At 34.7% G+C, this 15,418-nt stretch overlaps 1 protein-coding gene across 4 annotated transcripts; it reads right to left on the bottom strand.

Moving 5' to 3' along the window:
* Nucleotides 1-915: 915 nt before the first annotated feature.
* Nucleotides 916-10,384, bottom strand: LOC125842136 (serine/threonine-protein kinase RUNKEL). 4 transcript variants are annotated; one of them, XM_049521346.1, is made up of 11 exons: nt 10,122-10,384; nt 9,949-10,038; nt 8,784-8,836; nt 8,575-8,650; nt 7,987-8,048; nt 7,820-7,898; nt 7,668-7,727; nt 5,156-6,802; nt 3,289-4,158; nt 1,437-2,562; nt 916-1,298 (listed from the first exon to the last, which is right to left on the bottom strand). In XM_049521346.1, exons 1-10 carry the CDS (start codon nt 10,167-10,169, stop codon nt 1,447-1,449), a joined length of 4,101 nt encoding a protein of 1,366 aa, XP_049377303.1. In that variant the 5' UTR covers nt 10,170-10,384; the 3' UTR covers nt 916-1,298; nt 1,437-1,446. The 4 variants fall into 4 exon arrangements, with proteins under 4 accessions (XP_049377303.1, XP_049377307.1, XP_049377305.1 ...); XM_049521348.1 differs by having other exon boundaries at nt 933-1,303; XM_049521349.1 differs by having other exon boundaries at nt 933-1,255.
* Between the last annotated feature and the right edge of the window lie 5,034 nt (nt 10,385-15,418).

Raw genomic sequence — 15,418 nt, 5'->3', positions numbered from 1 at the left:
TATCAAATCATCATCTGAACTCATTGGGACTCTCAAACCTCAGGTTTTTATTTTCTTCTTTAAAGTGCATTTGAGTATTTCAAGATCTGTGATCTCCATCCCTCATGTCAAACCTTATTTATTGAGTTAATAGCTAAAAAGCCTCTTAAACTTGGCATGCACACCTAAACTATGAAAAGTCTTAATACCCCCTTAAACATGGATTTTTGGAATCTTTACCCACCCCCCCACCCCCCTCCCCCACAAACTATGAAATGTCATAGATTTTTGGAACTCTTCACACCTCAAAATTGTGAAATGTCTTGATTACCACCTCAAACATGGAATTTTGAAATTATTTACCCTCTAATATGCCACATGATGGAAAAAATTACTCCATTCATTTTATATGACTCACTTACCCTCCGCAAAGAATAACATGCTATATTAAGTAAATTTAATCTTTGTTTTTATTTATATGATGTTGTTTGACTTGACATAAAATCTACAAAAGAAACAGTCTAAAATAAGTCATAAATATTTATATGACTATAAATCATGTTAAATTTTTACTAAATCTAAAAATCTATCATTCCTTTTGAGATTTGGAAAAGAAAAATAAGTCATATAAATTGAAACATAGTAAAAGGAGGTAATTAATACTTCTCATAAATTAGGAGGTAAATAGTTCTAAATATCTATGTTTGAGGACGCAATTAAGACTTATCATAATCCAGGTTGAGAAAACACCATTGACTATAATTTTGATTCTCGAATCAAAGTTTTAGGGCATTAGAAATAGAGGGGAGTGTAATATTTCCAATTCAGTCTTGCTCAACCCTCCACCAAATTGTATGTAAGTTGTACGATATTGGATGAAACATGACAAGGAAACAAACTGATCAAATGTTTGAAAATACAATTTTTATACAGATTTTGCACATACTTTATCATAACTTATACATACCACTAAATTGAATGTAAATTATGTATAAAATGTGGGAGGGAGAGGATGGGCATGTAAAAGGTAAAAGTCTCTACCTCAAAATGAAAGATGCAGAACCTGGAAAAGGGCATAAATGATAAATTGAACTATTACGGCTTACCATTGATTACAAAAATTTACTGGTATCTGCATGAAGTATTACAAAGAATACCACTCAATTGAAGATATTAAGGATGATAGTCATACATTGGTTTATACAAAAGGTCGATGACAACCACAGTTATCTCCCCATTCACAATATCCATTTGATCCGAGCTGCAGTTTATGTATCTGTGCCAAAAGGGAGATATAACATGCTTCAACACGTCGTTGGCTGCACTCAGAGCAAAGCAAGTGTTTAAGGTTTCAATAAGTTATAATCCGAGCGATGAACAAGGTTTATTATGATGTGATAACTCCTGATGGAAAAGGAAGATAAGAAAGTGGCATACAACCAAAGCAAACAACTAACCTGTCTAAACTCAAATGCAACGAGGCAGTCTCTGAAGCTCCAATGCTGCACGAGAAGCAGCATCAACGAGAGATGGTATTGTGGAGCTTTTGACCTGAGAAACAATTCCTTCGATTTTTGATATCTCAGGCAAACTTATTGACAATATCATTGCATGTGACAGGTACTGTCTACAAGAATAACCAAGTGCAATCAGAATCCGTTGCAACAGCAAGTGAGATGTGCTTTGTCTCCATGACTCAAGGATGAGACTGACTTTGGGAAGATTTGTCAGGAATCCAGTGGTAGCTTCCCTCGGAGCTGCCTTGAGCAATAAAATTAAGCATTCAGAAGCTAAATCTGCAACATTAATCTCATTCAAATGGGTGAGCTCTAATAAGACCCCAACATTTTCACCAAAGTCCATAATATCTCTGATGCATTCATTTTGATCAAAGGCACTAGCTCCATCAGAGGAATTTTCAAATAAACGAACAGGTTCTTTTGCAAACCTAGAGCCTCTCACACTGCCTACTGAGCGTAAAAGGAAAGCCCTACACAAACGAAGCGTAGGCTCAATGAAATCCTCCATCTCCTTAGCATATACAAATTCCAAAAGGCTTCCGATCTTTCTGACAACTTTTAGGTGGGAGAGAGATTTGGTTTCCAGCTCTGGAGCAGATGTAAGAGCCAAGCAGAGCAGTACATTGTTGACATTTGCAGTTGAGAAATCACCAAGGAGAAATTCAAAGCACTGGGAGATAATCTTCATGTGGACAATGTCTGCAATTTTTATATGGTTATACTCAATGAGCATCACAAGAAGTTTCTGAGCATACGCAGGTATTGGGTCCTCATCCTCAATCAAAGAGGGGTAGAGAGGGAGGAAGTAAGAATTAGATATGGACTTCAAAGTCTCCGGCTTCTGTTCATTTTCAGATGTTTCATCCAGTAAAATGACCATCACATCAAACAAAATCTTCAGGCACAAGAATCTGGCATCTCCATCTTTATTCCCTTTGTAAACAACAGATAAACTAGGTAGAATCTGGCTAACAAAAATACTAGAACTTTCTTGAACCAGAGACATCTCCTCTGCTATAGACTCAAGAACACGTAAAAGTGTTATCTGAAAATCATCTCTACCCTGCAACCGAAAGTAAGAATCGTGTAAGGGCTTCGTAGACCAACAAGAAACCCAATCTTCTGCATGCATCTTCAGTTTATCATGGATCAAAATTTTGAGCAAACTAAGCTAAATCCCTAAGCCGTGTCGTAGGGTGTATAAGAATAGTACTGAATAGGGTATTAAATTATTATTAGCAATGCTGGGATCATTTCTTATCTGTGATTTGGTTGGCGTATTCGAGGTAGTTCTGTCTTTAACCAAGTATCAATAACCCTGGTTTTGCTAATACCATGGGTTGCTATGTATTAGTTATACACCCTATAATACTAAATAGGATTAGTTATAGATATATTAGCTATACATACGTTGAAAACACTTCCAGACAAGGTATTAAATAATACCAAGGGTAATACATCCTACCAAACGACCCTTAAGTGTTTAAAATACACAGTCCACATTGACAGATCATCAGCCTAATCTTATGCACACCTACGCCCACCCTTCTTTACCAGAGTTTGGAGCTTATATTAGCTTGGTAGCTAACACTTGGCTCAGGTGACGATTACTAGGAGGTCTTGCAAACGAACCATATTAAATTGAAGGTTCCAAATCTAGGACAAGGGCTATATGTCTTCTATGTGGGCTTTTGAAACATTTGGATTTTTCTTTTCTTCTAAGTAAGAACCTTGTCTTATATGTGGAATTTTACAATTAGAAGAAGTAATAAAGATATCATCAGATTACCTGGAAAGGAGACTCCACCAGTTTAAGTAGATTTGCCAACTGTTGCAGAACCTGATGACTAGCAACCCTTCTTTTCAGTGAAGTGCACCCAAGAAGATGGAGAACAACAGGAAATAAATGCATACTGTTCTTAGAAGAATTTCGACTTGTGACACTAATTATCTGCCCACGGCGTTTACCACCCTTCAGTTGCTGAATGTCCCCAGATATACACTCAAGCAAACTTGGTACAGTTGATGCGACAACCATCCCAAGTGCATCTAAACACTGCTTCACAAAGTCATCCTTCTCCTTAACCAACCTATCAACAGTTGAGAGCAGTTTAGCATTGCAAAAAAATAGTGGCAGCCACCTCTTCCCATTCATACAAAGTAGAGCCACAAATATGAGTGTCTTTCCCTTCAAAACTTCACTTCCCTGCTCAATTAGAGTCACAAGATTCAGAACAAGATTCTTGTCTTCGACCAAGGCAAGAAGGTACCTTCCAACACTTGGAAGTGTATGACTTTCAAGGAGGGTCATGTTCAGAACGTTTAAGCAGATTTGTTGCTCTCGTGGATTACGCTTGACCAGGCTTGAAACCATATCCTTGAATGAAAGTTTTTCCATGACTCGTTGAATACTAGAAGGGCTAAAACGAACAAGACGAGCCAAGCAAGACCCTGCTGTCAGCCTCATGCTCTCCTGCTTTCCAGGAGCCCTAAATATGTAGCAGAGGTTAGTAATGACATCTTGGCTGGTGAAACGAGCAGACCAGTACCCTCCTTGACTGGTGATATTTTCAATTGTCCTCAGAGCATAAAGTTGAGTAATATCATCCTCTCCGTTTCGTAAAAGTGATGAAACCAATGAAATTATTGGATTTGTAACCTACAACATTAACATTTTCAGAAAGGAATGTTAAGACAGAATGTGAGACTTTGCAATATGTAAAGAATTAAAGATAGTATAGATGCTTGTATGATTTTATCTTATTTTATGTAAAGATAGTATAGATGCTTGTATGATTTTATCTTATTTTTCCCACAACCCCAAGAGAAATATCTTAACACTCTTGTTCATTTTACTGCTATCTAGTGTTGCATTACAAGGGAATTGCCAGCTTATTAGTTCTTCCAGTAAAATACAGAGAAAAACTTGTAGAATCTTGTATATATAGATTCTACAATATTTCGTGATGTGGGACAGATAGCTAACAGAAAAAATTGAAGTCTATGCCAAGTTGTCATTTGTCATCCATCTTATTCTTCATGTTAGAAATTTGTCCCATGCAGATTTATAGACATGATTTACTACAAGATAATCATTGTATACACTTACATGTCTGATAGTATACGTGACTGTATAATTATCACTAATTAAAAGATTACTGGTGTTTAACCCATTAATAAGTATACCATTTATATCCTAGTGATAACTTGCATTATTTCTCATAAGAGCTGCATTGGTGCTTGAATTGTGTTTCTGATAGTGTCTATGCTTTTAAGTGATTGCTCATAGAACACTTAATACTTAAAACCCCATTGCAATATAGCCTAGTAATTTATTGTGGAGAGGAATTTTAACAAATATAACTCCCTCCGTTTCAATTTGTTTGTCCAACTTTCCTTTTTGGTCCTTTTCAAAAACAATGTGCCTTCTCTTTTGCAACTCTTTAATTTCATCTTTCCATATGACATGTTTAAGACCACAAGATTTAAGAACATTTGGTACATTCTACACATCTTTAATTTAAGTTCACAAGATTCAAAAATCTTCTTTATTTTCTTAAATGCTATGCCAAGTCAAAATCGGACAAAAATGAAAACGGAGGGAGTAATTAACTTGACAAGCTGCACCAAATAAGAAATTACAGCAACAAAGTTACCTGCCAACAGGATGAGGGTCGGCTGTCCTTAGATGGAGATTCCATTGGTTTGTTATCCCGAGCATGCTCATTTTGAGTAGATATATAAAATAGTAATTCACCCAAAGCAGCCATGGAAAACCTTCTCACTTTCTCTTGCCTGTCTCTCAGACCATCAGTTAGTGCACCTAATATTCCAGAATTTGCCAGCTCATCCCCAATAAAAGTAGAGTGACGAATCAACAAACCAATAAGTGAAGCAAGTTGAGCACGCAACAGAGTAACCTTGGAGTGACGAAGCATTTTGACTAGAACCAACATAATAGACCCATTGGTCAAGATGTTGGCTGCATCAGCATTGCTGCTCAAAAGCTCAAGGTATCTGATCACATTTTGCTTCTCCCCTGAGGGAGTATTCCCACTAACAATACTGATGATTCTACTATTAAAAGAGTCTAATTGCTCCTTTGACATTTTGACAAAATCAGACAGTTGAGGTGCATCGAATGAAAGTGAAGGAATTGCATCTGAACCTTTATCTGATTTTCTGCTAGGCATTACAGGTCTGACCGAGAGATCAGATGGATGCCAAAGAATATCTGAAAGGTTCGTAGATGGTTTTGAGATATCAGAGTCATTCGCAGAATTCTCTTTAATCACAGGAGTCTTTAGCTGAGGGCTATCGTTAGGTAGCATAGCAACCACTTCATATTTAGAAGACTGTTCATGGTCAGATGTCCTTGAATAATCTGAGCAAGGCGTATTAACCACCGCTGGTGTATCTGGATGTCTGCTATCAATATCCATCTCTTCCACATTACCCTCTGTCAGATTTGGAGCTGAAGTAGTTGACTCAGGACTCTGAGTGCTGTCAGTTTCATCAGGTTCATCTTGTGTATCATCCTCATTATTCTCATTAAAGTCAAGTTCCATGTCAGTATTTTCAACCTTAAGTTCAGCATCATTCTCAGAGTTATTAGGCAATGGCCTGCGGTAGTTCTCCTTCTCATTCTCCCTCATTAAATTAGATTTTGCAATTCTTGAAAGACGTAATAGATTGACACCTCTAGTATTGTTCGAGGTGTCTTTCTGCTTGTCATCAGTTGTCCTGCCAGAACCCTTTATTTGAGCTTTCCGGCCACTGGATATTCCTTTAATTGGTGTCATGTAACCTCTGGATCCAGTATTTGAATTTTCATCATGCTTGAGGGACACCTTTGAATCTTTTTCACGAGTCTTTTGTGGGGTCTTGTTTTGTATAGGCTTTTCACTGTTCCTTTCTGAAAGGCATTGTTTAGAAGACATTTCTATCATATTATCAAAAGCAGGCTGAGGAGGTAAAGGCACTGGAGCAAATCTTGTTTTCCAGAAAGCATGTCCTGCAAGCTCGGCCCACTGCATTCTTTCAGAAGGATCTTTTATTAGAAGAGAGTTAATCAGATTGACCAAGGGGCGGCTTGGGGTGCCAGGAAGTGCTGGAGTTGGATCAGAAATGACTGATCTCACTAACTGGGTAAATTCTTTGCCAACAAAAGGAGGTATTCCAGCATAGCATTCAAACAAGACGCAACCAAGAGCCCAGAAATCAGAGGCATAGGAATGGACCCCTCCATCCTGGAAAAGCTCTGGAGCCATGTAATATGGGGTTCCTCGCTTTATTTGTGGTAACTGAAAAATACATGATACAAAAATAGCACATATGAATGACAACAGCAGGGAAAGGACACAAATCAAAACCAAAAGCAATAAATATCACTTTATAAAATCTATATTCTATTCGGTAGTTGATTAAAGGAAACATGCAAAAATTTAGAACTGTGTTTTCCATGTTTGATTTGTGAATTGAAAAGTAAAAGAAAAGAAAGGAAGAAGTCAAGTAATTGTAAGATCTTTGAGAAAACTTGTGCGTCCTCTTGACTTTGAAATTTCTCTAGACAGACCGAAAAAGAATAACTTAGAGAATTTCTGCAGAAATGTCGAGAAGTTAGCTCATTGTAAGATGCTTCTTTTTAATGTCCAAACAACGGAAACCGTGTTCCTCTTAAGTTTTCCTCACTTCCTGCACCAGAAGAATAAAAATCTATTTCTTTTGGCTTCATTTTATGTTTTCTGGCTCAGCTTCCTAATTCCAAAGTGCAGCCTCAGATAATTACAGATGAATATAAACCACTTCTACAAACACAAAAGTGACCGGACTTGACTTGTGCAGAGTCAGTCACCCAAGAAAGTGGACCAATGAAGTGGGTGCAAACCTTGGAAATTAGGGTTCAAATCTTAATAACAACAAAAAACACTTCGTGGTTTCTTGTCATCCTCCTAAGAAGTGGTGGATAGAGTTGCCCAGTTGGTACCTATGTTGGTGGAGGAGGTGCGTGCAAACGAACCCGCACACTACCATTATTAAAAAAAGTGAATTGACTAGTGCACCATTCAGGCATTTACCTTTTATGAACTGCAAAACAGTTATGCCACCAATTTAACTTTTCCTGTGTTCATTTTAGGGGGAAAAGGAGGGGAAAGAGAGTTGAACTACCTGGGAGGAAGGTGTCTTTGATATATCACTCAATTTTCTTGCTAATCCAAAATCACACAGCTGCCAGGAAACAAATTGAACTTCAAAATCATATAATTGGTCAAAAGCATTCATCATGATGTGGAAAAATCTCAACATAAAGATCACCATACCTTCGTGATTCCATTTTCATCCAATAGGATGTTTGATGGCTTTAAGTCACAGTAAATTATTCCCTTTGAATGTAAGTATCTGGTATAGTAGACAGAACAGCAGAAAGGTTATTCATGCCCGAAACAACAAGTGTTACAAAAGAACAATGAAGGCTAAAGTTACTTACAGAAGAGCTCTAACAAGGCCACAAGCAAGATCATGAATTGAATCTTCGGGAAGCTTACCATCCTTCAACCCAGGGATTAAATGACGTTAAAATCTCCCAGGTGTAGTTAAAACTAAAATACAGGTAAGATGATGCAGATGTGACATTATCAACTACAGTAAACTGTGGTCATTTGATTACTCTCAAAATACAAATCAGAAAAAGAAACCTACTTCTTTCACCTCACTTTACTGGTACAAGAAACAAGTTAACCCAAAGTGTCGACAAAATTTATTTGTGAAACTACAAACAATCATCTAAATTGAAGTGTTCAATCGCACATGAAACCAATGTCCTTAGTGCCTGTTTGGGAGTACCAATAGGCGCGCATTCAACAAACTTACCATGAAACCTCAATATTCCATGCCTCTATTAAAAAGGAGACCAAGAAGAATTAGGGTGTTATCACAAATTTGGAGGTTTATATCTAATGTCTGCATGAGGCATCCTATATGCAAACACTAGCAAAACACACCTATTTGGTAAGCAGTTATACCACTGGAATGATAAAATTTATTTATAAAACACAGCAGACCTGCTAGTGCTTACCTGCTGAAGCAAGCTCATGAGATTTCCTCCAACACAATATTCTAAAACCAACCACAGATGTGCAGATGTTTCATACCTACGGGTCAGTTGATTAAGAAAATAAGTCAGAGAAGTCTTCTTATTAAATGCCAAAAAGACCTTCACCCCAGAAACGAAATTGAAGAAAAAGAAAGGAGTTATATGCAAGAAAGGAAAAAGATAATTCTTACCAGGAGTAGAACTTCAACACATTTGCATGATCTAGAGAATGAAGAATTCTGACCTGCAGCAAATGTTGCCAATAGAAGAATAAAATACATGCATAAAGAAAACTGAAGGAAATAGATTTTAAGAAAAAGGTTGGGTTTCCTGATCAATTTGTTCACTGGACTTCAATTTTATGACACGGAATAGGAAGGCTGTGTTATGACTCGTATAATTTCCAATAATCTCATAACTACAATAGTCACAAGCACAACAATCCATAACATCAATAAATATCATGCAAGTTGTTTTCTAAGACCACACTTACTAAAAGCATATACATTTAGCTTCTGAAGTAGTTCAGCTGCTTTTGAAGATGTGCAGGAACTACAGAAAATGTTAGAACAATTGAGAATGCAGATCTATTGAGCAACTGTTGATAAGCAGGCACCTATAGAATTTTACAGCAAGTCAATGTATAACTTACACAACGTGTTATAAGTATATTCTTCCAGCAGATGATTTCTAAATTCCATACTGAGGATGGTTCACAAATAATTACTAAATTCTTTTTGTCTATTCCTCCAAAAGAAGTTGACTACAATGAAAAGTCAATATTATGAAGTTTTCAAAATTCTAAAAGACCTACTGGGTAGGCAATAAACTGTGCAGCTTGGTTCCCAATTAAAATCATAAATTCTCATCCTCCCAATATGGTGGCCTAGCAATCAAATAGATCAAGTAACAGCTTGGGAACTAAGGATAGAATTTCACCAAAGACAACACTAGGTGAAATCTTCTCATCTACATAAACCTTAATGAGCATAGTTAAACAGACAGTCTTATGTACTATAATACGTGGCCCAGATACCACTGTTATCAAGAGTATAAATCAGGCACTTCCACAATTTTATTGTGTCCGAGGTGCAAGCAAATTCAGCTTAGGGTCTATCAAAAACAGTCTAGTCTCTCTACCTCCCAAGGTAAGGATGAGGTCTGTGTATACTCTACCCTCCTCAGACCTCACTTATGAGATTACACTACGTATGTTGTTGTAGGTGAAATCAAAATCAAAACTTCAACGATCCAATTCCACTTCCCTAACAAATTCTATACGAAATAAATCTCAAATTACAATTAAAATTCAAATACAAAACAAAGACAGAAACTTTTTTTCCAGGGATTCCTTACTTCATGAAGAACCTTGTTTTTCTGAGATTTATCCACACTTTTAATCGCAAAATACTCGATTGTCTTCTTCTTTCTTCCTTTATATACAGTCTGCAAAAAAACCAAAAAACTTAAACAACACATTTAACCTAAAAACGCAAACAAAAGAAGAACAGAGAAAAAATAACCATTACCGAGTGTTTACCACGGCCAATAGCTTCATATATATGATACTGATTCATATTTTTCACTTGCTCGCACAAAATTTAGCTAGGGTTTTTCCTCTTTTTCTGAATCTGAAATTGAAACAAATACAGTTCTTTTCTCTGCTAATCAAGGAGATTTACAGAAGAAATGCATTGAAATCAAACAAAAATTCACTGAAATTTTTTGAAAATGGTGAGATTTGTGAGGATGAGAAAGAGAGAGTGTGCGGGCGGGAAGATTTAGAGTTGAAAAATAATGAAATGAAATGAAGAATTATTATTTTTTCAGAGAACGAAAATTTAAAAATATAGAATAGGGGGCAAAAAGGTATATTCCGTTTGTTTAATAATTGTATGCAACGGTTTGATTGACTAATTAATGTACTATTATCATAAGGTTTAAATTTGAATCCGTAACTGCATTTTTAGTTGAATTTTTCCTCTCTTTTTTTTTTAGTTTTACTTAGATAAATATGCTTTATAAAAAAAAGTTGTTTTATTTGTTAGAAAATAGCATGTTTGATCTTTTTTTAAAAAAGTATACTATGTTTGTTCAAAATTTTAAAATATATTTTTGGCCAAATAGAATTTCATAAGAAGTAACAATTTTAGTTGAGGAGGGGGAGATAGTATCTACCCGTTCTGAAAAAAGGCAAGGCAAGATGAGAAAGTGTATGTAATGACACGAAAGGTCAATTTTGAAAGCCTTTCGTAAAATTACCTTTTTACCCTTCTCGATAGTTGTCGCGAGTCATTTCTGATCAGTTTGTGAAATTGGTTTTGAAATTTGAGTGTAATGACCCGTTAGATCATTTTGAGTACTTGAATTATTTGACTATTCCCGAAAATTTTATAAGGGGTATTTTGGACTATTAGTTAATTATAGCTATACAATTAATGGGGCAATTTTAATTATTTATTTACGGAAAAGGGTCAAAAATATCTCTGAAGTACAAGAAAAGGTCTAAAAATACCCTTCATCCATCTTTTGGTCTAAAAATATCCTTCTACTCATCTTTTTGGTCTAAAATTATCCTTCCATCCACCTTTTTGCTCACTTATACCCTTACAACTAACAACCCTCTCTCTTTTTTTAAAATATTTATTATGTGTCATTTTCTTATTGAATGAAATAAAAATCCATCTCTATTAAATTTTTTTCCATAATTTATCCAAATCAAAACAATATATCTTTCCAAGATCCAAAAAATATAGTTTTTTAAATCTAGTAATTTCTATTTTCTATAGCTTTTTTCCACACAAAAAATAATTGTTTTAGATAATTAAAATATTTTTAAAAATACTACTCATGCCACAATTACAGGGACATAATATATTAATATAAATCCTAAAAAAATGTCTATCTTCTTTTTTTTATAAAAAAGAACATTTAATTTTCTTTGACTAATAATCTTATTGTCCGCGTCATTAGTGATCAAATCTTGGACTGGTGCACCAACTGGACCAACTTTTTTTTAGGATTTATATTAATGTATTATGTCCCTGTAATAGTGGCATGACTAATATTTTTTAAAATATTTTAATTATCTAAAACAATTTATTTTTTTTGGAAAAAAGCTATAGAAAATAGAAATTACTAGATTTAAAAAAAAACAACTTGGATCTTGAAAAGATATATTGTTTTGATTTAGATAAATTATGGGGAAAAATTAATAGAGGTGGATTTTTATTTCATTCAATAAGAAAATGACACATAATAAGTAATTAAAAAAAAAGAGAGGGTTGTTAGTTGTAACGGTATAAGTGAGCAAAAAGATGGATGGAAGTGTAATTTTAGACCAAAAAGATGAGTAGAAGGGTATTTTTAGACCCAAAGATGGATGAAGGGTGTTTTTAGACCTTTTCCTGTACTTCAGGGGTATTTTTGGCCCTTTCCGATTTATTTAAGGTCTTATATTACTTGGTCCATGTGTAAAAAAAACTAGGTTTATAATATTTGTGGAAACTGCATAGTCGTGCAGCGTTAATCATAACGACCAGAAGAGAGCGTGAGCAGTGAGTTCTCTTTCTTTAGCTGAAAGAGATTGGAGTTGGAACTTGGAAATTCTCCTAGACAATGTAGGTGGAACAATTTCATGGGATTAAAAATTACATTGATTTGAAAACTCAACGAAAAGGGAAGGCTCAAGTCTCAAAGTGAATTGTGAATCAATATGAGGCAAGTGGATTTCTAAACCCTTGTTAAGTGTATGGAATTCGTGTATTTCCTTGTAATATGTGTTTAAGGGGTAATGAGACTTGGTGATGGGTTGAATTGTCCACATTGATTAATTCTAATGATGAAAAAGGGGTAATAAAAGGCAATGTGATTAATTATTTGTGTGTGATGTGTTGAGAATGGTTTGAAAGGCTTGTTGAATCATTGTTGATGTTGTATCATGATTGTATTGTTGTGAATTGTGCAATGTTATGAAAATGGTCATCTCCTCATATTATTTGTATGAACATGTCATTTGCATTGTTCTGAGACATGGTTGTGACAAGTGTTATGTGAATTGAGAAAGAATAAGAAATTAAAGAGGATGTACCATTTCGAGGAACGTATCACGCGCCGCGATGGATGCATGGACAGATATGTCCCCCATGGGTCCTGGACTGAGAGACAGCGGGTGTGTATCGTTAGGTCAAACATGCATCACTATACTTGACATTACATTGCACATCTTTATTATTGGTGAACTTGATCTTGTGTGTTGCTGATCTTGTGAGTGCCTTTCTGTGGAACTTGTGACTGATGAATATTGAGCATGTTATTGAAGATATGCAATTGTTAGAGTGTTGTTGTTGAGGATATGAAATTGTTAGAGTGTTGTTGTTGAGAATATGAAATTGCTAGAGTGTTGTTGTTGAGCTATGTGCTTTGTAATTGTGAACTGTTAGGTTGGGCTGGTTTTATGCAGTTTGTAGTTGTGGAGGTTCGGTTGGTGTGTAAAGGAGTACCCGTATTTTATCCCCTTAGCTTGTGTTTAAAGGTTTACTTGCTGAGTACCGCGTGATTTGGTACTCACCCCTTGCTACTACATTTTTTGTACGTTACTAGCCCGGACATTTGTGATATATTCTCTTCTTTTTCGAGGCTTCTTGGAGATTTGTGAGGTAGTTGTTTGTCAACTCAGCAGACCTTTTTACTCTTGTTTATGATCTTGTTCTACTCTAGAAACAATGTCATATGAGACTTGTATTTTTCTTTCGATTCAATTGTAATACTTTAGAGGCTTGTACATGTGACAACCAGATTTTGGGGGTATTTTTGAGTTTATTATAAAAATTTCCGCATTTTATTGTAATGGTTGAGTTTTAGGCTGACTTGTCTTGGTGGGTTAAGACGAGTGTCATCACGTCCATTTTTGGGTCGTGACATTGAGTAAGAGATTGTGATTTTTGAAAGTGTTGAGTTTTTAAAGGTTTAAGTTGTTAAAAAGTGGTTTTCGATAACAATCAAAGTTTTGCATTTCGGAATGGAGTTTCGTCAGTTCCATCAACTCCGGAATGTGGAATTTGGTCTAGAAGAGTAACAGAATTCTGAGGACTTTCGTGGACTTGAGGTCTTAAGTTGGAAGTTTGGGTGATTTTGGCCTTTGAGTTGACTTTGGTCAATATTCGGAGTTCAGATGGTTTGATAGAAATTTTGAAGAGCTTAGGACCTCATTTGTTTGCGCTTGATTAAGGTCTTAATCTTAATTATTTAGATATCAATCATTAAGTCTATTTGTTTACAAGGTCTGGATCTTAATCATTCAGATCTTAATCATTAAGTGCGTTTATTTTTCTTAGTCTTACAACCACTTAATAGGTCTGAGTGATTAAGATCTATAACAAAGTGTTAATATCATCAATGGCATAAGCAAAAAAATTCATAAGTGGTATCATTTTTTAAAATGAGAAACAATAAATAAAACAATGTTATACCATAATAAAAAAGAACAAAATATAAATAAAATAAAATTCACATATACCATTTTACCTTTTTTTTAAAAAAAATAAAAAAATATTATAGTTTTTTCTCAATGAGTTTTTTTTTTAAAAAAAAATATATGAGTATAAAATAACATGTATCAAAATGAGGTCATGTGAACTCACAACCAGGCCTATGATACACTAGCACAAAACCAACCAAGTTACGTGCAACTTCAATTAATGGAGTGTCATTTACGATACCTTTATATTTGCTTCTGCTTCTTAACGGTATATATATCTATTTAGTAAATTTTTTCGATGAAGTAGTGTCATGTGACACTCTTTGAATCTTCCTAAATCCACCCAAAGTTATTATTAAAATGACAGTTCACCGCTACTCCATTCACTTTCACCCACCATCTACAAAGATGTCTATTTTAGGGTTACGCAAATTTTGAGCAATAGACTCGATCTATCACTACAGAATCCTCAAACAAGTGTAGAAGTACAAACATTTATGGCAAGCGAATCAAAAATTGAAATTACAATTATCAATTTTTGTATATTCGGCTATCGGATCGTGAGAATATATCCCTATAAAAATAGTAAAATCATCACGTGTAAAGATTTCTTGCTAATATATTTCAGTATCTCAATCGATTCAATCCACATATCTTATAAACCTCGGAGAATTTAGTTGAATCCTTTTTAAAACGAATAATTTCATTCCTAGTTTCTTAAAACAATTTTTTTATGCTAATCCATGGTCGGTCAAGTCATCCATATGTTGCTTAATTTATTTAATTTGTGCATTATGCTTCATGAGTAGTTAATCACTCTTCACAAGCTAATTAGCTGTTTTAACTTTATCCTTATACAATTGTTACTACTAGTGGCCAAGTGGATGAGAATAATTTGGCTTGAATTTAGGAAAACATACTTTTTGAATGTCCCTTTATAGAGCAAGATATTATATTGTGGACTTTATTTCAATATTTTTTTAAAGGTGAGGTATAATAACCAATAGCAAATACTAGTAGTATATATTATGCTTAAGTTAGATACAAAAGTGAACTCTTCATAAAATTAGGTGAGTGAATCTATTTAATTGAGATCAGATTATCTCGAAACTAAAACACATATATATTTAATTCAATTTGTATCTATTTTTGGAATGAAATTTAAGAAAGTAAAAAATATTTTTGAATCTTGTAGTCTTAAATTAAATATAAGTATAATGTATCAAAATATTTTTTTAATTTTGTGATTTTTAACATGCAAGTCATACGGAAAGTTAAAATGACATGGTCGCCAAAAAGGGAAATAGATATTTTTCTTGAAATAGACCTAAAAAAAAGAAAATAAAT

The sequence above is a fragment of the Solanum stenotomum genome, chromosome 10 (assembly GCF_019186545.1).
Source record: "Solanum stenotomum isolate F172 chromosome 10, ASM1918654v1, whole genome shotgun sequence".
Lineage (NCBI taxonomy): Eukaryota > Viridiplantae > Streptophyta > Magnoliopsida > Solanales > Solanaceae > Solanum > Solanum stenotomum.
The sequence above is the reverse complement of the archived record's forward strand: the minus strand, read 5'-3'. Positions and strand labels throughout refer to the sequence as shown.